At 43.5% G+C, this 25,819-nt stretch overlaps 1 protein-coding gene across 1 annotated transcript in view; it reads right to left on the minus strand.

The window, feature by feature from the left end:
* TRMT61A (tRNA methyltransferase 61A) overlaps nt 1–25,819 on the minus strand; it is an 82,375-nt gene that overhangs the window by 37,754 nt on the left and 18,802 nt on the right. Inside the window, exon 3 of the mRNA XM_068254345.1 lies at nt 14,593–14,859. Coding sequence (XP_068110446.1) covers nt 14,593–14,859 — 267 coding nt within the window. The remainder of the gene's footprint in view (nt 1–14,592; nt 14,860–25,819) is intronic.

The following is a 25,819-nucleotide window of genomic DNA, read 5'->3' on the forward strand; positions in this document are numbered from 1 at the left end:
GGAGGTCAGGATTTGGGCAGCAAACAAAAGCCAAAAATCTTAACATCGATCAGCCAGCAATATTGAGAAATTAATGTGCATCCTTAGGGCCTAAGACTAGTTCTGCATCAGTTTACCTGGATCCACATTTCTGATGTGGCTTTTTTACTGCACCTTTTTGTATCAGGTTATGAACTTCAAAAACATAGGAGCACCGCAAATGAAAATTGTGGCATTTAATCACCTCCCTATTAGCACATCTTTTGTATGCAGCCAAGGGTCCCTTCAATAGGATTCAGTTCTTTTTTTTGTTTACTTTCAAGCGGCTCATGGCGTATTTTTAGATTTTCTTATTTTAGAACCCATCCTTTTTTCAGCTTGAGCTTCCTGGCTGAATGTTCAAAATTTTGTGGCCAGAATTTGCTAATGTTTTGTGGCATCCATTCCTACCTGTACCTGTAATTGGTTTCCTACCCGCACAACCCTAATGTATCATGGATTTACTGCCAAGTTTAACACTTAGTGAGGCATTTATTCTATCAAACTATGTTATTTTTTTTCTAAAGAAACCTTCGGTGATTGTGGGCAAAGATTTATTTCATCAGTTTCGACCTCTTGTTTTCAACAGGCTCCTGGTGTTTTTTACACCTCAGAGATTTACTTGTGTGAAGGAAAGGCTCCCTACTGATGACTCTTCCATACAGATTATGTTTGGGCAAGCGATTCTGTACTTGAAATGGTGCCCCATCGTTCCTCTGCCCGCCAAACCTTCCAGCAGGTCCTTTTAATATTTATCGTGACAAAACGTCAAGGATGCCTCCCTCTCCGATCCTCTTTGTATTAGCAATTGAGCCCCTAGCACTGGTAATCAGTAGTAATCCTAGGCTATCTGGTATTAAAATTGCCTGCATGCATCACAAATTACGGTAAGCCTTTTCATGGATGATTTGACTTTCTTTCCGACCCCTTGAACTCTATCCCAGAACCATTTACGGTTTTGGAAACCTCTAGGTTGGGAATTAATCTTGGCAAATCAGAGGCTCTCAATGATCCACTGAGCAACACTATCCAGTTGGCTCTACAACAGAGCAACCTGGAAGGCGTCCTCTATTGAGTATTTAGGATTTCACCTTACTGCTTCTTTGACGCTATTTCAGGCTAACTATTATCCCTTAATGAGACAAATGATTAGTTCCCCCCCACTTTGAGGACTCTCCAGAACAAGTTACTTGCTTTTGTCTGGGAGAAGTCCCGCTCCCACTTACCTTGGGCTACCCTTAATATTTACAAACAGGAAGGAGGACTTAGGATTCCAAACTTGCAGCGGTGCTATGAAGCAGTGCAGATTGAGCATTTTACAGCTTTATATAAAGTTTTGGCATAGCTGAGACGAGATTCTGGCCTCAAATATACAGGCTTATTAGACAACTTACAGGTAAGACAGTTTCAAAAGACTCTTAGGCTGCTCTTTTGTATTTTAAAATATAAGATTTCAGTAGACAGCAGCAGAAACTTGTAAACTTAGCTGCTACGCAAACAATTGCCAGATCCTGGAAAAATCAGTTTGTTTCCTTTGAGGAAGTTAAACTGAACTTAAACCAAAACTGGAAAAAAAAAAAAAAGTTTAACTTACCTGGGGGCTTCTACCACCCCCTGCAGCCATCCTGTGCCCATGCCGATCCTCAGCGATCCTCCATTCCCGTGCCATGGCTTAGTTTCGTTTTCTGGGACATTGCACCTGCACAGCCCTGGCCATGCGCATCCTTGTTCGCGCTCCCGTCGGTATGAGCGTCCTGCACAGGCGCAGTACGAGAAAAACCTCGTACTGCGCTTGCGCAGGACGATCTTGCAGATGGGAGCGTGAACAAGGATGCGCATTACCAGGGCTGTGCGGGCGCAGTGGCCCAGAAAACGAAACTAAGCCATGGCGGGGGAACGGAGGATCGTTGAAGACCGGCATGGGCACAGGATGGCTGCAGGCGGCTGGTAGATGCCCCAGGTAAGTGAAACTCTTTTTCTTGGTTTAGGTTCACTTTAATGGTGGCCATACATGGTACAATTTTTTTCATACAATCTTACCATTTCTATGTAGTATAAGGGTAAATGAAATGAATATACTAAAAGGATAATTCAGGCAGTTCCCTTATATTACATAGAAATGGTAAAATTGTATGAAAAAATTGTACCATGTATGGCCACCATAAAGAGGAACTTTGCCAAAAAGTAGTAGCAGGGGAAAAAAATAAATCAATGTATTACAAAGTGAGAAGTTAAAAAATGAGAGAGATCAAGAAATGATTCATATTCGCCATGTGCTGGTTATTAATTTATATTGTTTGATCCACAATTAGCCTGCAGGTCATCATTTTTACTACTGGCAGACATGAAAAAAAAATAAAATAAAAAGAGAGACAGCACCAACTGCCATTATCTATAACCACAACACACAATGCAATGGGCTAAAAGGTTGTTGTTTAGATATACATATGCACACTGTGGGAGTGGTTTCACCACAATATCAGCCACACAGACCCCTTCCCCACCCCCGATTATCTATTCTCATGGTCAGTGGCGTAGCTATGGAGCTCGGGGCCCCGGTGCGAGTTTTACATTGGGCCCCCCCAAGCACTCTATACGTAACACTTGATACACCTGCCAAGATCATCTACAGTATTAGAGGTGCAAGAAGGGGATGGGGAACAGTGTGTTAATAATTACTACCATTCAAAGTATCTATAGAAGTGATTATTACCACCACAGGACCAATGAACAGCTAATACTTTGGTTTAGGAAGGGCCCCATGGGGCCCCTCTGGCCTAAGGGCCCCGATGCGGTCGCTACCTCTGCAACCCCTATTGCTACGCCCCCGCTCATGGGAAAGGGGGCATCAGCTATTGATTGGGATGAAGTTTAATCCTTGGTTACAGTTTCTCAAAGGTTTCGGGGAACATGGTGTAGGAACAGTTAGCAAGCATTCCTGAAGACAAATGAGTACAACTCGATAGGAGTATGGAGCCCATGGCATAGGATGATTGGAGACAACTAGGGAGTGGTCTGGGGTTTTGGAGCTTCTTGAGAGCTTGACGACACCACAACAGATGGTGTATTCAGATATGTGTCAGGAGCGGAGTTATTGGAGGCAGGGCCGGATTTAGGCCAAGGCCATCCTAGGCCATGGCCTAGGGCACCACAGAAGCAAGGGCACCAAAGCATTGGAGATGGGAAAATTTGGACAGAGGCGCCAGGAAGGTTAAAATGATCTAAAAACAAAAAGGAGTACAGGTGGACTTACCTCCTGAAATGATGGACAATTGAGATTATTCAAATCACAGATAATTTATTTTGGCACTCCGCAACGTGTTTCGCAGGTATAACCCGCTTCATCAGGCAAGGAGTGCAAGCTCAAAAAGGTCCAATAGTGACATGCGTATTAGAGGCAAGTCCACCTGTACTCCTCCTTTTTAGTTGTTTTTAGATCATTTTAACCTGCCTGGCGTCTCTGTCCAAATTTGCACAGTATATAGTCCACCTTGGGTGGAGGGGACTGTCCCCTTCTTTCTATCTACAGAGAGCGACTTCTTAAACCTGAGTGGGGTCAGGTTCTAATGCTCCCCACCTGCATTTCAAGTGGTTGCCTATGTGGTAACCCGTGTTTGTGAGTATATCCACATCTGTTAATTATTTCGCCAACAATTGTTAGACTTATTGCACTATATTGGGCTCTCGGTTTTCCTTTTTGTTCCAAGTGCATTGGAGATGGGAAGGAAGAGGAAGCTTCTCCACTAGAGACGAGTGGAGAAATAAGTGACACTGATGGCTGCTGCAGTGTGAAGGTGAGCTGGCTACCTATACTGAAAGGGGGATGGGAAAAGGTGGGATTAAGGGAGTCATCTGGCTACCTATACTGGAGGGAAAGGGGGAGGAGTCATCTGGCTACCTATACTGAGGGAGGTCATTAGGCTACTTACACTAGAGGAAAGAGGGGGAGGGGTCATATGACTACCTATACTGGGGGGGGGGGGGGGAGAGTTATCAGGTTACCTATACTGGAGGGAAGGGGGAGGGGTCATCTGGCTAACTATACTGGAGGGGCGACTGGTGACAGTGGCCTTGGGCGGTAAAAAGTACAAATCCAGACCTGACTGGTGGCTGACCAGCTGTCAAATCAGCCAATTAGCTTTTAGGTCGATGGGCTAATACGGAAGTACCCTATCTTTTTACATGGTATGTACAAACATGGGTGCATAACAAAAAATAGTTATATTATTACCCGGTAAGCTCATACTGAAACCTTTTCAGAACTCCTAGGAGTGTGTAAGGGGCTGAAAAGCCTCCCTACTAAAATGCTATGTAAAACATAATCAAAGTAACAAACCACATAAATGTGAATGAATGATCATCAACAGTTGTCTAACCAAACATATGTCAGCAGCAAGAAACAATAGGGGAGTGAGTCCTTTCCTTAAAAGCTTACTATCAAAAAAAAAAAAAAGAGAAAAATAATGAAGTGGACTTCAGTTTACTGAATTGTTGTACAGGTTAGTAGCGGGCTAAAGTCTCAGCAACTAGTGATCTGTAGCTTGCTAGAGTTGCTGCTGTAGCAATGATTCAAGGCTACGGATTGCTCTCAGGAAATAACAGAACGGAGCATTGCTGAAAGCAATGTCGCCATCACAGACCGCTGCGGATTCGCACTTGTTAGTGATTCAGTGGAGAACGGCTAGCGAGGTGGACAGCTAATAACCTACATTTAAATGAATTAAGAATGCTGTGGCAATCTGTCACCACGACACACATAGCAACAAATTGCTACAACATTGTCGACTTTGCCACAGCACTAATGAAGATAAGGATGTGCTGGCTGTACCGAGCAAACAGTATAGAGAAACTCCATTTTTCATGGTTAGGTCATAAACAATCACGAAACATTTTCAAATCGATTATCTCCAGTAGGACCCAAACAACATAAGCTTGTCTCAGATCAGTACATAGTGATGTGTACAGGAGGGAAAGGTTATTTGATAAATAGACTAAACAGGTGGTTTTTCAGTTTTCATTTAAACATGTCCAGGGTTGGAGCTGTCTTGATTAAGTTTGGCAGGGAATTCCACAGGGTAGGGGCAGCATGACAGAAAGTTCTGGCTCCAAAAGGTTTTTAGTTGGACTCTGGGGGGTGGTCAAGTTATTGGATCATTGTGATCTGAGGTTGTGGGAGGTGTGACACAGTTGCAACAAACACTTCAGATCTCCAGGGCCTAGTGTCGTGTAGGGATTTGAATGCATTTATGGGTAGCCAGTGGAGTAAGCAGAGGATCAGTGTTACGTGTCAATGCCGGGGTTGGCTTGTTAACAGTCTTGCGATAGCATTCTATACTAGTTGCAGGTGGTGTAGGCCTTTATTTGGAAAGCCTGCATAGTGTGCATTGCAATAGTCCAGCCTTGACATGATGAAGGCGCAAACTAGGCTTGCATGCGCAGGTGAGTTGGGCGAGGGTGAGCCAAATGATGGCTCACCCTGCTGCCGCTCAAATTCCAGGCAAAATACTATTTCCCCTCCGAGTCATAGCAACTCAGAGGGAGAAGTAATTTGGGGTCTGGCCATCACCGGAACCCCAAATTATGCATGCGCAGGGAGCACACTATAGCACTACTGCTAAAGCGGGGCCCAAGTCAGGCGCTGTGCACCTGAAGCACCTTCTTCGGAATTAAATTACCTTCTGGATATAGTGTCCTTATCTGAAATGGGAAGTTTCTGTTTTTTTTTTTTCATTCAAGATAAGCTTGTTACTGTAGCAAAAAACAAACAAAAAAAACCCCGTCCCAAAATCTTGTATAGAGAACTATATGTACAGTAGACCGGGAGTATTAGAACACCTGATCTGCATACTCATTCCAGAGAGGTCATTTAGACCTTGCTGACAAAAGAACCACATTACAGCCTTTTCCCTCAGAAGGTAGTGAGCAGTGGCCAGGGTCGCATCTCTCTCATGACAGGTGTACTTTAATTGTTAAAGGGAAGGTCCAAGCAAAAAAAAAAAAAATGAGTTTCACTTACCTGGGGCTTCTACCAGCCCCATGCAGCCATCCTGTGCCCTCGTAGTCACTCACTGCTGCTCCAGTCCCCCGCTGGGAGCTTTCTGACCTCGGAGGTCAGGGCCGAATTGCGTACATTTTTACACATTCCCGCTAGTGCAGGAACATTAACGCATACATTTTTACGCGTTAGTGGTGCAACGCGTAAATTTTTGTTCCTGCACTAGCTGGAATGCGTAAAAATGTATGCAATGTGGCCCTGACCTCCGAGGTCAGAAAGCTGCCAGCGGGGGACTGGAGCAGCAGTGAGTGACTACAAGGGCACAGGATGGCTACATGGGGCTGGTAGAAGCCCCAGGTAAGTAAAACTCATTTTTTTTTTTTTGCTTGAACCTTCCCTTTAACCACCATATAAAGCCTGAATAAGCCTGAAGTAGTAGGAATAATTCCCAGAGGGTCTGTGCGCCTCTGTTACGGTTCAGCGGGTGAAAAGGTTAGGACATCTGCTCTGGAGATTTACCTCAACGTTGGTGCAGATGTCCAGTATATCTATATTTTTGCATGCAAAACTATGATGGAAGCTAAAATTTCTCCATAGACCAGTATTGCATTGTTTGGATGCGGGCGTACATTTTAGTCCAGGGGGGGCGGTGTGCGCCACAGCGATTAACCATTCAATTGTACAGTATTGGGTCAGGGATGCGCAGCCTTTTACCTATATTTTGTATCCACAGTTCTGTAACTACCAGGCTAGCAGCACCCATTGTGCTATCCTGTTTTGCATGGTAAGTATTTAGTTTAGTTTTGCATATGTTTTGCATCTGTCTGATTGCTGAGTGTGTATTTGAGCTATTTAAGCGGTGCATATGAGGTGGTGAGTCATTCAGATGCGGCCCATATTGGTGAGCGCTTGCTTTGTTTCCTGCTGTCTGTATTGAATGTAAGTTACACATTTTAGCATAGCAGCTGCCAGGGTAAAGACATTTGCTTTTAACTTAGGTCAGTTTAGTGTTAGGACATCTGCTCTGGAGATTTACCTCAACGTTGGTGCAGATGTCCAGTATATCTATATTTTTGCATGCAAAACTATGATGGAAGCTAAAATTTCTCCATAGACCAGTATTGCATTGTTTGGATGCGGGCGTACATTTTAGTCCAGGGGGGGCGGTGTGCGCCACAGCGATTAACCATTCAATTGTACAGTATTGGGTCAGGGATGCGCAGCCTTTTACCTATATTTTGGGTGAAAAGGTTAACCCGGTAAAGAGAAGCAGCATATGCTGGGTAATGTAATCAAACCCCCATCCAGCCATCATTCATCCCTGGCATGGAGATTATAATATCCTGTATTTCGGCATGAACAAGGTCTGCACGGCTTAACGTGCAGCTTCATGCTTGAAGAAGAAGTTAAAGTGATCCTTAAAGGGACTCCGAGCAGTGCAGAAACTACGGAAAGATGCATATCATTTTAACCTTCCTGGCGGTAACACCGAACGTAGTTCGGGGTAAGCCGCGCAGGAGGTTCTCTCAGGCCCTGTCGGGGCGATTCGCGTAATTTTTTTTTGCTGAACGCAGCTAGCACTTTGCTAGCTGCGTCAGCACACCGATCGCCGCCGCCCCGCCGCTATCCGCAGACCCCTTCCCCCCCTTAGACCACTGCGCTGCCTGGCCTATCAGCGCCAGGCAGCGCTAAGGGGTGGATCGGGACTCCCTTAGATGTCACGACGTCCATGACGGGATTTCCTGATCGCCTATCGTCGGAGGCGATCGGAGGGGCTGGGGGGATGCCGCTGAGCAGCGGCTATCATGTAGCGAGCCCTAGGCTCGCTACATGATTTAAAAAAAAAAACCAAAAAAAACGGCAGCGCTGCCCCCTGGCGGTTTTTAATATACAGCCAGGGAGGTTAAAGCACTCTTTCTCCTCTTTCCAATGATATATAAACCGCCGCCCTACGCCTTTTAGTTGTCACTATTTTTGATTGAAATTGATGCGGCCGCGATTTACGTCGCGCCAGAAGCTTCCGAACCACTGCCGAGCCAACGCAAAATCTACAGTCCACTATCTTATGATTTCCGCGGCGGTGGACGTCATTGGAGTGAATGGGTGACGCAGGAATATGATCGACAGGCGCACGGTGCTTCAAATAGCACATGCGTGGACCAATGGGAATCCCAGTGACTTACTTTACTCTTTTTGCGTTGCGGTGCAAAGTGGCTGGAGCATCCCCACCGCAACAAATAAAATAAGTGTAAAACTGCCTTAAAACATTCAGTATTGGTGCCATTACTTTTAACAATAGCCTGAATAGATAAGAATACTGAAAAGACACCAACATAGCCAAACAGAACACAACCACCCGTCAACTACTGGATATCCACCCCAGAACATGAGGGTGTTCCAAGAGCACCATTGTCCATCTGTCATAGTATAGATGTGATGTCTAACAGTTTCCTTCCACCATGTGAGGCTTTGCTTTTGCCCTTCTGGTAATCCAAGACGCTTTGTAAAAAAAATTTTCGAAGCAAAAGAAAAAAAAGAGAAAAAAAAATTACCAGAGTAGAACATTTTTGCAAAATGTGAATAGAAAAACTAAAAAGGACTTTTTTTTTTTTAATGAGAATTTTTGGAATGTGAAAATGACCACATTGGCTAATAATGAATGAGAACACTCCCAGAATCCCTTTCCTGCTCTAAGTGGCTTTATGCTAGGTAACGTAAGCTGGATCTCCAAAGGCCAGAAGGAGTGGACAGTGTTGTCAGTAGAGAAGAATAGCAGCGCTTATTAAACCAGGCTGCATTTGAATGAGTGACTATCAGCATAGGTGTACAGAGCCTCATAATGCCACAACTACACCCATTTCATCTGAAATAGGTGCTACCAATTTACACCAGTGGATGTGTACATTGTACAATGTACATCCAGATGGATGCTAGCTTCCAAAACAGTTTGCATGCAGACAATTTTGTACTAGACCCTTCCACCGCACTGGAGGTCATCTTCGCAGAAGGGACCCTAATGACCCTAATCTCTATTCAAAATATACCAAAATATGACATGCAAACATACGTGGGACATTGTGGACAGTGTAGTGTCCGCTCCGATGATGCATTGTGGTCCGGTTTGAGACTGGAGCAGATATGCTTCCACCATACGCTTCTATGGGAAATGCATCCTCTGTCCAGGAGAAATCTTGCAGGTTGCAAATTTGCGTTCCATTTAATGCAACAAATCCGATGGGTTATTTGTGGACTGACAAGTGTCCTGTCGACTTTCAGTTTCTCCATTGTAGCAAAACGGACACAAAAAAGGTGCGTTTTGCAGTATAGTGGGAACCGAGCCTCGGTATTCCCCCTCCTTACAGCAGTAATTTGGTTTTCCCTGCTTTACAGTTTTCAGGCCCCGCAGTGTTTTATTTAAAGCTGTAAGTGCCTGAAATTAATCTGTATTGGGACTTGGATGACTCATTGTAATCTAATGTATTCCCTTAATGGATTCTGCTGGTGGAGAGGAAAGTAGATTTCAGCATTGCTGGAAATGGCACTTATAAAGAAAAAAAAAAACAGATTATGTCTCTGGGATTCGTGAAAACGCAGAGCGAAGCTCACAGCTTAAAGATTCGTATTACTTTGGATTAGCTTAACCTTGAATGGGCTGCTTCTGATAACAGTTGGCCACACACAGGTCTGTGTAGAATCCGCTACTACTCTATCAGTTTCCGTGTTGCTTCTGGATGTTATCTGTACAGTGTGAGTCAGACGTGTCGTTAGGGGTAAATATTTGGGGCCGGGTGGATCACTAGATGACCAGGGAATACTATTGGGGGGAGGGGCACTAGACTAAATCAGAGAACCCTTGCTGATGCCTGTAATCATTTGTTGCAGACACTTTGATTGGCTTTGGGAACACATGTTCCTATTCACTGATCACGGGCCAGCGGGATGGAGGCAAGCGGGATGGTTCCCACGATTGTGCACGGCGACGGTAAAAAAAGCAGAGACTAATATCTAGGCTCCTGATTCACAAGTGAAGTTTTCAGGGGCATAGATATGCATCGCCATGATCAGAAGTGGTTAAAACTAGGCTGGGTTCCTTTTTTATTAATGGATAGAATCCGTCGATAGATCCATTTTTGCCATGTACTCTGATATGCAAAACAAGACAAAAATAAATAAATAAATAAAAATAAAAAGTCTTTTTTCCCATGTAGTGTGAAGAGAGAGTCTGAGGCAATGACTATGGTGGGGACTATACTGTGAGCTCCTCTCAGGGACATTTAATAACATAACTTTGCACTGGGTAAATCGCTGTGGAAGATGTCAATGCGATATAAATACAAAGTAATAGTAACCATTTAATGTTCCTGACATTTCCTCTCCAGCGCAGCTTACAGTAAGCTATCATTTTCTAGGCCTGCTGAATTATGCAGCCATGGCAACTATTTGCAGTTAGGTAGATGTAATACCTGTTCACAGCTCCCGTGCAGCCGCATCCAATTCAGTTCCCTTCCAGTACACCTGGAGCTGCCATGGCGACACGATGCAAGGAAAGCCAAGCTTCAATCTCTCCAACCCTACGTCCGACTATGTACTTTATTGGAATTTTCCTTCATAGGACCGATGTTGGACACATACCAATATAGGGAAACCAGCTACCACTAGATAGCCCTGTTGCCAGATAAAATCCGTCAGTGTCAGCCCCTTCAGATTAAAGTGTCGGACTAATGGTGCCCATACACGGTACAATTAAAAAACATTCAATTTTCACGTTTGACCAAAACGACCAAATAGAGAAAATCAGAAATACTCTTTTTTTCGATTGTGGAAAAACAAAAACACAATGACTGAATTTTTCAATAAACATCTGATCAGACATGTTGGAAAAATCTGGGCAATTTGTTTGTGAATTCGTATAGTGTATGGTAGGTTGTGTAAGAAAATACTATTCGATAATAAAAAAAAAAAAAAAAAAAAAAAAAAAAAAAAAACTTTGCTTCAAATTCTATTGTTTTTCTCTGATTTTCAGAAAAATCGAACGTTCCTATATGGTACCTGAAAAAGAATTATAAAAACTATTCATCCAAATGGATTAAAGGCGCTTTTCTTACCCGTACTACTGAGAATAAAGACACGGAGTTATTAACCCGAAGAAGCGGGAGAAACTAGAGAAACGCATTATTTGTTTTTGGTGTCCAGTCAATTACTCTTTAACCTTCATTTCAAGACTGTTCCTTATTACCTCCCAAATTGGTAGTTTACACTCACACTGGGGCACCTTCCCCCACCTTGTAAAATGGAATAATCAATTTAATTTCTCTATGATGCCGATATAAGTTCACAGCACACTGGAGAAACTTAAAGGGGCACTACAGCGAAAAACTGCGAAATTTAAAATATGTGCGAACATATTATTATTATTTTATTATTATTATTTAGTATTTATATAGCGCCGACATATTACGCAGCGCTGTACAGTATATATATATATATATATATATATATATATATATATATATATATATATATATATATATATATATATATATATATATATATATATATATATATATATATATATATATATATATATATATATATATATATATATATATATATATCTTGTCACTAACTGTCCCTCAAAGGAGCTCACAATCTAATCCCTACTATTACCATATGTCTATATTATGTAGTGTAAGTACTGTAGTCTAGGGCCAATTTTAGGGGAGCCAATTAACTTATCCGTATGTTTTTTTGGGAATGTGGGAGGAAACCGGAGTGCCCGGGGGAAACCCATGCAGACACGGAGAGAACATACAAACTCTTTGCAGATAGTGCCCTGGCTGGGATTTGAACCAGGGACCCAGCGCTGCAAGGCGAGAGAGCTAACCACTACGCCACCGTGCGGCCCCCAACATATACAAATAAGTACATTTTCCCCAGAGTAAAATGAGCCATAAATCGACTTTTCTCCTATGTTGCTGTCACTTACAGTAGGTAGTAGAAATCTGACAGAAGTGACAGGTTGTGGACTAGTCCATCTCTATATAGGGAATTCTCAGGGATGTATTTCTTTTCAAAAGCACTTAGTGAATGGCAGTTGCTCTGTCCAACTGCCAAAAAACTGTGTAGGGAGCAGGGAAGCTGGCCAGCATCATTGTTTAAATCCTTTTTCGGGAATATCTTTATAAAGAATAAAAGCCTTGCTGAGAGTCCCCTATGAAGAGATGGACTAGTCCAAAACCTGTCACTTCTGTCAGATTTCTACTGCCTACTGTAAGTGACAGCAACATGGGAGAAAAGGAATTTATGGCTCATTTTACTCTGGAAAAAACATACTTCTTATTTGTATATGTTTGCACATATTTTACATTTTACAGTTTTTCGCTGTAGTGCCCCTTTAAGTGCTGGGAGGGATGTGGATGATCAGGAAAATGGATTGGAAGGGGTGAAGTAATGTTTGCGAAAATCACTGAATCGCATAAACTTCTCCAGCAAAGCTACACTTTAGAGGAACTGCCCAGAAATCCAAATGCTGCATCTCTTTCTGGCTTCATTGGTGTCCAGAACAGAAAAAAATGAGGCGAGGTGTGGTATAAATGTCACTGTGCCTTATTGCTAGACCAGCCATGGGCCAGGGCAGTGGAGTCGGTACAAAAATCATGCAACTCCAACTCCTCAGTTTATGAAACCACCAACTCCAGGTACCCAAAATGGCTCCCACTCCTCGACTCCACAGCAGTGCCATGGGCATTACTCACACTAAGATAAAATCACTTTTTTAAAACAAAAATAAAACCAAAGATGTATGCTTGTTTCTGAAAAATATCCAGGTGATGTTCACTGCAACAAACCACAAAGGAAACTTTGATCCATTTATATACAAGGAGTCACTCAGTATCATGTGATCTACACTGTACATATATCTTGTGAATCACAGTAACCAGGGCAGTGGGATTCCCTGCTCTGCCGTTCTGGGAATCCCCAGTATAGTGGCAGCTGACACCCCTCCCACAAAGCCCTATTTTAAAGGAAAACTGAAGCGAGAGGGATATGGAGGCTGCCATATTTATCTACTTTTAAGAAATACTAGTTGCCTGGCTATCCTGCTGATCCTCTGCTTCTAATACTTTTAGTTATAGACCCTGAACAAGCATGCAGCAGATCAGGTGTTTCTGACATTCGGTCCTAATGAGCCTTCCCCCTCCTCTCCCGGTGCCCGGTCCCGCGCAGGATCCCCCGTGACAGTATTCGACCAGTTCGGTCAAATACTGCCACTTCCGCATGCCGAAGGGAGCTTTCGGAAGCCTTCGGGAGCACTCGGGCTCCCGAAGACGGGCTGCTCCATACTACGCATGCGCGAGTGCCCTCTATGACGCACTCATAGAGGGCGAAGTCCCTGCGGCGGCGGACGCGAACGGGGGAGCCAGCGCAACACCAAGGGCACCGGGAGAGGAGAGGGAAGGCTCATTAGGACCGAGCCGTTCCTCTCCTTAGGTGAGTATCTGACTTTTTTATTTTTAAATAGGTAACCACTGGCTTTAAGACTCTACTGCAGCCAAAGAGATCAGCAGCACAGCAAGGCAATTGGCATTATTTGAAAGGAAATAAATATGGCAGCCTCCATATTCTTCTCACTTCAGATGTCCTTTAACTCCTTTATCAGATTGCTTAAAGGACAATTGAAGTGAGAGGGATATGGAGGCTGATTTATTTCCTTTTAAACAATACTAATTGCCTGGCTGTTCTGCTGATCCTCTGCCTCTCATACTTTTAGCCATAGACCCTGAACAAGCATGCAGATCATAGGTTTGACTTAAGTTGGACTGCATTTGCCACATGCTTGTTTCAGGTGGGTGATTCAGACACCACTGATGCATGAGATCAGCAGGAGGCCAGGCGACTGATAGTGTTTAAAAGGAAATAAATATGGCAGCTTCCAAATCCCACTCACTTCAGGTCAGGTGACTGCTGCAGCCCTCTGATCCCTTCTGCCTGGTGATCCCAGCCAAGATCAAAGTGGAAGAGAGCCCTATACCTTTGAGAATAGAGTTTAGGTACAAACAAACTTTTTATCAATGGTATTAGGAACTTGATAATTTACTGTGTTTTTTCAGAATCAATTGCCCTATAATGCAAACACCTGTTGGCAGGCCCAGATTTACATCACTGCAGCTTATAGGCACAGATGTCCTGGCACTCTAGATATCACTCTCCATGAACCCACAAATTCCTGCAGAATCGCACCGCAAGGGTGCTGGCTGTCCCAGCTGTCACTCCTCCCTTACTTTCCTTTCTCGGCATAGGCAAGCTACGTGTGTCCCTTAGGATTAGGTAGCCAAAGGTAACCTCAGTGTTAAGTAGCAAGTGGTGCCCCTGACTGAAGGGAGATTTCGTCAGATGAATGCCGAGAGTAAACTCATTTATGCTTTCCTTCGGACTCTGCATATGGAAGGAGGGAGGAACTGCATTTTCACCAGGTGCCTTTAGGCATGTGCCTACAGAGCCTTATGGTAAATCCTGCCCTGTCTGTTGGACATGAGCAACTTCTTCATACATCCTCCACTCATGTTTATTCATCCTACCTTCAATCTTCAGAGCATCCTTGGCATGACCAATGGCCTCCCATGGTGACGGGATATCCAGAAACACGGCATCTGCCACATGAGACACGCCAAAGCCGTTCTTACACACATCCTGGTTCTTCACCGTGACCAGATGGTCCACTTTGTGCTGCCGGAACTCCTCCATGGCTTTCTCGGCCCTCTGCTGATGGAACTCCACAGTGTACAGGTGGCCTGTGGGTGCCACTGTCCGTATGATGGCGTGTGAGAGAGAGCCACTTCCTGTACCTAAACAGAAAGAACAGAAGATGTAACAAAGGCAACTCTAACATGTCATGCAGCTTTTACACACAGGAGACTCTATACCCAGCTGACCTCCAGACAGACATTACAGTTAGCTGCTTATCAGCCTCTCACTAAACTGCACTGGCCGACACCACAAATCTAAGTTTGTCACAAGATTTCTAAAACAAGTACCGTATATACTCGAATACAAGTCGATCTTGTGTATAAGTCGACTCCAATATTCATCCCTCTTCAGCTGGAATTACTGACTCAGGTATAAGTCTACCCAGAAAAGTTACTGGCTGCACTTGGGGCTCAAGAGGGGTTAATGACTGCACTGCATACAGTATTGCAGCCATTAACTGTTCTTTAAGTGCAGCCAATACCTCCTCCAAGCCCCCAAGTGCTGCAATTATTCACTCCCTTTTATGCAGCCCAGTATTTCCCCCCGCCCCTTTACTTGTTAATTGTTGTTGGCAGGACTTTCACACCTGGGTTTTCTTGGCATTTCCTTTCCTCAAAGTATCACTTACCACAGGGTACATTGCTGCAAATGAGAATGTCACGATTAGTACACACATCACTCAGTGTGCTCAGTGTTGCATGTGACTCGTGTATAAGTTGACCCCTATACTTTTATGAAGTGAATCAGACCTACATTTCTAGACTTATACTCGAGTATATACAGTATGGGGTAGAAGTATTTTAAAAAAGGTAATTCAAAAAAAAAACTAAGTAGAACCATCACATAACTTAATCAGTGGGCATCTCATCTTGTGTAGTTAGCGACGGAGATCCCGAACAGCTCATTCACTGGTGGGGACCAACAAAAGCAACTGCCATTTTTCAAACATTTCTCTCCCTACAAGGATGTACCAGGAACAGTGGTATGTTCCTTCCTTCCACAGCTCTTTGCACTGCTGTTGGAGTTCCTACCTAGCTACACTGCTTTTACTACTTTGAGAACAGGAAGAACAGAAGGGCGAACCACACAGTAAGGGGAGAAAAGGTAGGAGGAAGCTGACAGGAAACACTAGCAACAGGGTCTGGAGGGTAGGATGGAAAACGGACAGCACTGACTGGCGGTCTGACAACTGACAGCACTGACTGGCGGTCTGACAACTGACAGCACTGACTGGCGGTCTGACAACTGACAGCACTGACTGGCGGTCTGACAACTGACAGCACTGACTGGCGGTCTGACAACTGACAGCACTGACTGGCGGTCTGACAACTGACAGCACTCACTGGCGGTCTGACAACTGACAGCACTGACTGGCGGTCTGACAACTGACAGCACTCACTGGCGGTCTGACAACTGACAGCACTCACTGGCGGTCTGACAACTGACAGCACTCACTGGCGGTCTGACAACTGACAGCACTCACTGGCGGTCTGACAACTGACAGCACTCACTGGCGGTCTGACAACTGACAGCACTCACTGGCGGTCTGACAACTGACAGCACTCACTGGCGGTCTGACAACTGACAGGACTGACTGGCGGTCTGACAACTGACAGGACTGACTGGCGGTCTGACAACTGACAGGACTGACCGGCGGTCTGACAACTGACAGAACTGACCGACAAACTGGCAAATGCTGACTAGACTGACAGAACACAACAGTGTTGCAACACGCTGTGACTGTTTGAAATGACAAAACATTGCTGAGCTCTGTTTGACTAGGTTTTAGATAACCCTGGCCTTCTGCCCAGTTCTGAAGCTCCGACCCCCTGCTGCGTGCACAAAGGAGTGTAGGAGGCTTGTGCTTTGACAAAGGAGGAAGAAGACAGCGGTCTGCACTGTGCTCCAGGAACAGCAGACCCTGGGACAGATCAGTGTGACACCTTAATACTTTATTAGCAAGAATTCTGAACATAAATATTCTCCTTCTAGGTCACAGGTCAGGTTTAGTACACTTCTCATTTATAGATTCAGGTAGCATATGTTCATATTTGGTTCTTATAGCGGTTTTATATTTTTTTGGTTTGTTATGCATGCATACGCAGATATGGTACATTGACGCTGTATAGGTGTAACGTTTGTCATGGTGGTTTTCTAGTCAATAACCTGCTGACTTATTATTATTATTGTGATACCATTTTGGTACTTTTTCCTTTGGGGTTTCTAAATATGCTGCGTTATGTATCTCATGCAATAAACGTTATTGGTACACTAAAAAAAAATAAATAATAATAATAGAAGCAAGCCAACTGGGACCCGGGAGGGAATAGCAGAGAATGAGGCCACTCTACTGGAGTCTTAGAGCCGTGTGTGAGAAATAGGTCACTGCAGGAGAGGAGAGGACAGTTAGGGGTGTGTTTGTGTAAAAGGTTACAAATGTTAGAGAATATAAAAAGGTACACTGCAAGAATAAGCGCAACAACACTTTCAAGTGGAATTACTCTCAAATTTCAGCTATGGTCTAAAGCGTTAGAACATTAACAGCTAAAAGCATTTGAGTGGTTTCCAAGGTACTGGAAGGGTTAATACTCAAGCTTGACATCACACCAGTCTAATAGTGTTGCATATTATGTTTTTTTCTGGAGTTTAAAGAACAACTGTAGTGAAAATAACATTGAATTAAAATGTTTATTTTTACAATAATAATTTTAAGATAGTGTTTGCCCATTGTAAAATCTTTCCTCTCCCTGATCTACATTCTGAAATGTATCGCTGGTGCTGTCATCTTCAGTCCTGCCAGTTGATCTGTACAGAATGTCCATTACTGAGAGTTTTATGCACAGAGATACGGCTTGCTTGGCAGTTGGAAAAAGCCATTATTTCCCACAATGCAACAATTTTCACAGAAAGCAAACTGTCAGGACCATGGTCATGACATCACACTGTGGGAGGGGTTTTACCACAATATCAGCCATACAGGCCCCCCTGATAATCTATTTGAGAAAAAGTAAAGGTTTCTGGTAGGGAAAGGAGTATCAGCTACTGATAGGAATGAAGTACAATCCTTGGTTAAAGTTCCTCTTTAACTGTTACAGTCAATAGATTCCTTCACTGCCCAGAAGCAGGCACAGCAGTTCCAAGGATCCAAGGACAGAGAAGAGCATATTAGAGGTCTCTGTAATATTAATGTTTGCTCTGGGGCTGAGTTATTTAACATAATGTTATATTGATGGGTGTAGCTGCAGTTTAATACCCTTTATAAAAGCAGGACTGAGAGGAGGACCGGCATCGCTAGTTAACCCCCCCGCTCTATTCATCAGCCAGGAATGCATAATTTATACACTCACCACGGTTTCTTCAGAGATATGCAGGCCTGCAGTAAATTTGCTTTGGCAAGGCCGGGGGAAGAAATGAATCAATATATAGATGGCCAAATTAATGGAACTAAACGATCTGTTTACTGGCTAAACAAAAAGACAGTTTGTGTGTCAACGGCCAAGCCTGCCTGAATGGCTCTGCATACACACACGCGTGGCTCAGATACAGGCCGGCCCTTGTTCTCAGGACAATAACTGGAGGAACACAAAACATCATGCTGAAGCCTTTCAGAATGCCTAGCAATGTCTGATGTGACTCCTGAGATGTCACGCTAGAAGATTGCAAATAGCATGTAAAGATCCAGACTAAGGGCTGGGCCACACTTGAGTGCTTTTCAAGTTAGCGTTTTCCCCAGTATTTTTTTCCAGCCTGGTGCCATGAAAAAGTAGCCAGGTGGAGTGCGATGGGGGGGATGGGGGATGCAGGGCCAGTGCATCTCTGCATACAGCATTAGAGGATGAGGGGACGAGTTGCTGGCAGCCGGGTGCTTACCAAAATTAGCTAGGTGGATCCTGGGAGAACACTGCAGTGCTTTGCTGATCGTCGGTGATCAGCAAAGTGCTGCCACTAATGTATCACTATAGGATCGTTCTCACCGTAGCATTTGTGATTTGTATCAATCGCAAACGCGCGGCATGCATTGCTTCGGGGGGCGATTGCGTTGTAATTCTCATTCTGTTAAACAGGAATTAAAATGAAAAATCATCGCAATTTGCTTTCTGTCCGGGAGTAAACCAGCACTCACGGCGGAACAATAAATGACCTGAGTAAAGCTGGACATACGCATTTGATAATTGGCAGTGGATGAGTGCAGACAGTACGATTTCCACATCCTCTCCTTTGCACAATGCAAATAGTACATATGGTACTTCCAAAGTTATAGCTCAACTAAATCCAGAACTAAACAAGGCCAATTCTACCAGCAACCGAGAAAATTGAATATAAAAACAGGTCATATCTCACATATAAACAGCGCATAAGTCGATCTTTTCAGCGCCTACAGTTAGGGATAGTTTTGAGGGAGCGTTTAGATTATTTTTACACTTACTGGGTTTTGTAGCCGTCGCAGCTCTTCGTGAGGGCAATTGAGTGAAATGTGGTCGGTTGTTAGTCCAGGAGCAGAAATGCAGACATCAAGCCAATCAACGTGAGAGCAATGTAAGTCTATAGAGATTTACATATTATGGCAATACAGGAAGCAGCAAAACTGACGCAAGGCCACCACAAACTCTGCAGTGCGTTGCTGCATGGTCTGTGCCTACTGCACAGATTATGCAGCAGTGCAAGTCTATGGTGACACAATAAGTGTGAAAGAGTGACCGCGGTAACGGCGTTGCAAAGCGACAAAACTTAAGTGACCTACTTCCTGTCCAGCAGGGAGCATATCACTGAGCGTGTGTGTGTGTGTGTGTGTGTGTGCGCGTGTGACCACGCATATCACCCTGCCGCAGGGAACTATGCACCAGAGAATGGTGCGGTGCGCATGTGCTGCCCTGGGCTCCGCACAGGACGATTACACCGCTACAAGTGTACAAACTATAAATATAGCAGAGAAGTGCGCTCCTTAAAGGATACCACAACTGAAATGTGACATAAAGAGATAGACATGTGTATGTACAGTGCCTAGCACACAGATAACTATGCTGTGTTCTTTTTTTTCTTTCTCTGCCTGAAAGAGTTAAATATCAGGTATGTAAGTGGCTGACTCAGTCCTGACTCAGACAGGAAGTGACTACAGTGTGACCCTCACTGATAAGAAATTACCCTTTTTTACCTCTTTCTTGCTCTCAGAAGCCATTTTCTGCCAGGAAAGTGTTTTATAGTTGAAATTTCTTATCAGTGAGGGTCACACTGTAGTCACTTCCTGTCTGAGTCAGGACTGAGTCAGCCACTTACATACCTGATATTTAACTCTTTCAGGCAGAGAAAGAAAAAAAGGAACACAGCATAGTTATCTGTGTGCTAGGCACTGTACATACACATGTCTATCTCATTATGTCACATTTCAGTTGTGGTATCCTTTAAAGAAAACCTGTAACGTCAAAAAGCTCCCCTGGGGGGTATTCACCTCGGGAGGGGGAAGCCTCAGGGTCCCAATGAGGCTTCCCACACAGTCCTCTGTCCCTCGGGGGTCTCGCTGCAGCCCTCCGAACAGCGGCGCTGTAAATATTTACCTTCCCAGCTCCTGCGCAGGCGCTCTGGCGGCTGTAGGCTCCGAAGTAGGTGGAAATACCCGATCGCCGTCGGGTCTGCCCTACTGCGCAGGCGCAAGTCTCCGGCGCCTACGCAGTAGAGCGGACCCGACTGAGATCGGGTATTTCCACCTACTTCGAAGCCGAAAGCTGCAACAGCGCCACTGCTGGAGCCTGGAAAGGTAAATATTGAACAGGCTGTCGGATCTGTCGGCCGCTGTTCGGAGGGCTGCAGCGAGACCCCCGTGGGACAGAGGACAGCGTGGGAAGCCTCATTAGGATCCTGAGGCTTCCCCTCGAGGTTAGTACCCCCCCAGGGGAACTTTTTGATCTTACAGAGTCTCCTTAATCAAATTTTACACCAACAAACTGCAATTGCAGCACACTATAAACTTCAGAATTGCAGGAATGCGGCCCACAGCATGTGGCCTGGGCAGCTCAAAGTTTGTTCAGCCCTGGCCTGGGCTAAACATCACTGCAAGGGCAGTTACATACCAATATATAGATAGAGGCTTTCTGATACTGAAAACCAGGAAAATTACCATAAAAGTGGGTACCCAGAATAATTTAGTGCATTCTACTATAAGTCATTACAGGGCCTCTTTAATGTTATTTGATGCAGTAGGCTAAAAACTACCTATTAATCCCATGTAAAGCAAAAAGCCATTAGCAAGTTCTGCTATTCACGAATGCAGTGTTTGGAGTAAACATGATGGTTTGTATGAGGCTTAGGAGACTGGTCTTTGCCAGCATTGTGTGTTTTTGTGCTGTGGACACCTCAGCTTGCGATTGGCTCCTTGTAAGCACTGATGCAGAGCAGCCAAGGTTTACAATCACGCATACGTATTGTATATCTTCCAGCATTGCTTTGCGTTTAATCCCCTTTGGTCAGTAACTAAGTATTTATAAAACTCCAATTATATTTGTAAGACGGGATTATGGCCACACTAGCTTGCTACATCCCCCGCTGTCCGATAGTTTACATGTAAGCTAAGGATGAACTAAAGCCAAGAAAAGAAAGACTCCTATGGAAGGCGACAGAACTGCATCTTCCCATAATCAGTTGCGTCATCACATGGTGAAAAGGTGCTGCGGTATATAAGGATTTAAAAATGTATTTGTAGCTATGCCAAGACGTTGGTTTGAGTAAATGTTCATTGCTCCACCTTCCATAACGGCTCTTTTCCAATCATTGTTCTTGTACCTTCCTGGCGCTGGATTAAAGGGACACCGAAGCGAACAAAAAAAGTATGATATTATGAATTGCATGTGTAAGTACCGATAATTAATAGAAAATTAGTGGCAAAGAAAACAGTCGTTTTATTTTCAGGTATATACTGTATACTTGCATATAAGCCTAATTTTTCAGCATAAAAATGTGCAGAAAATCCACCCCCCCCCCCCCCCCCCGGCTTATATGCGAGTCAGTTGAGAAAAACAGATGGTGGAGCAGGTTTTGCTACTGGCAGAGGAGCGTAAGAATTGTGCACTAGTGATCCTGCTCTTACCCGCTTGCGCCCTGCTGTGTCATTGCCCCTTGCAACATGGTGCGCGGCGTGTGCTGCTTAAGACTACCTGTGTCACTGGCTTGTGTAGCGGAGCATGCAAGCAATGTGTCAGCGGTGCAATGATCGGGATTCTTCCTGTGTGGCAATTGATGTGCCTCATATCTATGACACCATCTAGTGGCTTCTTCAGACACAGCTGTATGATCCTGGGGGACATCTGGCTATGGGGTGAAGGGACGACTTGTAATGGGGGCACATCTAGCTATTGTGTGTAGGGGAGCTATGGTGGGGCAGGGGCTTATATGCGAGTCAATAACTTTTTCGTGGTTTCTGAGAGAAAAGAGGGTACCCCTCTGCTTATACATGGGTCAGCTTATATGCAAGTATATACAGGCAGCTTTTTTTATTTATTTTTTTCATAATATTGCATCATTCTCTAATATTTGCAGTTTACAAAACACTCTGCATTTTAAAATCTGATACAGAGCAGAGCCAATGACCCTTTGAACTTCTCTGCAGTAATATCTTATCTAAAGTGGTCTTTCACTGTTTCTTTGATGTATTAGTGCTTCAGAAAATAGCACTGCTCTCTGACTAAATTAGTCAGAGAGCTCAGAGAAGCTCTTTTGCACAGATAATAAGTGACGTTTCTTAACTGTTCCTGTACTGGAAACAATATGAGATGCTATCTGTGCGACTAATGTTTTATTTATTAGCTGCACTACACATACAATTCATTATTTCAGAAGTTTATTTTCACTTCAGATTCCCTTTAACTTGCTTTGTTGTGACATTGCCTTCTGACTCTTTAGCTGCAGGGCTTGCATACATGGGGGTTTGTAGCTTTCTTCTTACAGTTAGGTCCATTAATATTTGGAGAGACAACTTTTTTTTTCCAATTTTGTTTCTGTACATTACCACATTGAATTTTAAATAACACAACCCAGATGCAGTTGAAGTGCAGACTTTCAGCTTTTAGTGGAATAAACAAAGCGATTGCATAAAAAAGCGAGGCAACTGTAGCATTTTTTTTTTAAACACAATCCTTTCATTTCAGGGGCTCAAAAGTAAATGGACAACTGACTCAAAGGCATACTGTCTGTTTTCATGCACTCCTGGTGACTTTAAAAGGTACCCAAGGTGAGAGACATATGGAGGCTGACATATTTTTTTAGAGCCGGTTCACACGGACGGCAGGAAGCCGGAAGCCGCCTCGTCCTGTGACATCTTGTTCGGGGGGTGGGCGGTGCTATGGAGATCATCGGCGTCCTGATCTGCGTTTTTTGTCTCTGCAAGGGGACATGAAGACGTGGCGGTAAATTAACCCTCGTGATGTAGCATCCAGGGTTGCCTGAAACTACGGGGAAAATCGGGATCGGAACGCCGGGTTTGTGCAATCGACCGTAGAAGACTGTGACCGCGCGATGCTAAATGATCCCATTTCCTTGAATTTTCTTGTGAAAAAAATGCCAGTCAATTTCGCATATAAAATGTTATTTGCGATTTCGAGAAAATACTAAAATAAATTGTATTTTTGCAAAATGGTCAAAGGAAATGAACTTGCGAAAAATCTTTATGTTTACCGCCAAAAACTGCAAAAAGCGCAAAATCGTCTATTTTTAGCAAAAAATAAAAAATTTGCGAACAATCACAAACTCATAACAAAATGATTTTCTATGGCATTTTGGCTTGAAGGTCGAAATTAACATTTTAGAAAATATTAATGCGAAAATATCGGCATTTTTTACTTACCACTGATCTGAGGGTTTCAAAACTTTACCACCTAACGGCAAAATATTTGAAATACATTTTTAATAACTCTGGGTCAGTTCTGCTGCATCACTTATATTTTCAGGACCAGGATAACCTTCGAAAATCAGACGCACTGTGGCTAAACATGGAGCCCACATTTACCTCAGCATGCATGCTTCTCCTATGCAATCATGCACAGATAACGGTTATACACATTGCACTTTGACTCAACGGTTATTGCTTCCTCCTCCCCGCCACATCTCACTGACAAATTGCACGTAATTAAGAATAAGCGCTCAGCTGTGAAGAACTTACACTGCGCATTCGCTCATCACTACATTAAAAAAGAAGAAATACCAGCACATAACCTACACTCAACCACGATTTTTAAAGTGGACCCAAATTAAAAATACAAGATTTCAGAAATACTATTTTCTAAATTATAATAATAAATAGCAGCCTTTTTTCAGCTGCATGATGACAAATATAAAATATTTTACATTTATTGGAGAAACCCCTCCCTTCCTTTCATATTGCCGGGAAATAATCCAGCAAACTGGTGGAGTAGGTGGTGTCCAGCAAAGGAGGAATTGCTAATGGCTGCCACTTGTATAACCCTAGTTATGCAAAGAGAAGGGTGAAAAGGATTCACTGAAATGCTCATAGGCTTGAAGGAGTGTTTATTTATCATTGTATGTGTCAGAGTGGTGCAACTAAATATTTTGAATTAAAAAAAATTTGGTTTGGGTCCGCTTTAAAGAGAATCTGTACTGTAAAATTCTTACAATAAAAAGCATACCATTCTATTCATTATGTTCTCCTGGGCCCTTCTGTGCTGTTTCTGCCACTCCCTGCTGTGATCCTGGCTTGCAATTGCCATTTTTATGCAGGGTTTACAAACAAAAGACATAGCAAGTGATAGGCTGAGAGTAGCTCAGTGGGTGAGTCATACAGAGGCAATATGCAATTCACTTTTTCACCTGACTTTTCTCCCAGGAGATAATTTTTCATCTGATTTAAAATAGCTTTTCAGCACTTTTCAACTAAAAAAAGTACCAAAAAGTATGTGAAATAGTACTATCAAAATTATTTTGAGCATTTTCTTGCTTACTAGTGGCTTAAAAGGCATTTTATTGTCAAGTTTCAAAATGTCACCTAGGAGAAAACTCGGGTGAAAACGTGAATTGCATATGGCCCAGAGTGTGCAGAGGCCTGGAGAGGGTGTGTATAACTTCTATCCAATCACAAGCAGCACAGCACATTCCAGTCTGGCTGCCTGAGCCCGACAGAGGAGAGAAGATTAGATTATTTAACAGAGATAATACAGCCACTGTGCAACTAGGAAAGGCTGCAGTAAGACAGAGCACATTACAACAGCTATAGGAACTTATAGGATAGAAAAAATAAGGCTCAAAATTTTGTTAGAGTCTCTTTAAAAGCCCTGAAAGATGTAGTAACTAACAGATTGCCTAGTTACTGTGGCACTTGCCGCATATGAGGCTGTGTAAACGCAGTCCAGTCAGACTGCCCATGTCCCCTCCATGGCTCACTACCATCCACCACCGAAAGCATCAACAATAATTATTATTATTTATTGTATTTATAAAGTGCCAACATATTACTAGTGCTGCACAATAGATACATGGGTGTTTAACATACAAGGTAGGACATGCAAGGAGCTCACAACAAAACAAGATCATGCAAATTATTTGATAACAGTAGTTCAGTGTCTTCAGTCAAAATAGAGACTGTTGTAGTCCTCAAGAGGGGTGATAGACAGTAAGCTTGCATAATCAAGCTGGAGACTGGGCCCTGCCAGAGGCTTACAATCTAAAGGTTGGGGGTATAGACAATCTGTTGAGAGGGTGCCCAGTAGGGATGATCACAGATATGCAAATTGTTCAGAGTTGATGCAAATTTTTATGCAAAATGTATGCAGCTTGAAAATGGACCAATCAATTTAAACCTGGGTTTAAACTGATTGGTCCATTTTTAAACTGCATACATTTGCTTAATTTCAGAACAATTTGCATCTCATTGATCTCACCCCTCTAGTGCCCAGCAGAACGTATTATGGTGCTGATGTATGGGGGTAGGTGAGCATGAAAAGGTGAGTCTTGAGGGCTCATTTGAAGGACAGGTGAGCATCAGAACCAGGGTTGTGGAGTCAAGGAATCGGAGCAATTTTTGGGTACCTGGAGTCAGTGGTTTCATATTGATTGGTTCCA

This window comes from Hyperolius riggenbachi, chromosome 9, assembly GCF_040937935.1.
Source record: "Hyperolius riggenbachi isolate aHypRig1 chromosome 9, aHypRig1.pri, whole genome shotgun sequence".
Taxonomy (NCBI): Eukaryota; Metazoa; Chordata; class Amphibia; order Anura; family Hyperoliidae; genus Hyperolius; species Hyperolius riggenbachi.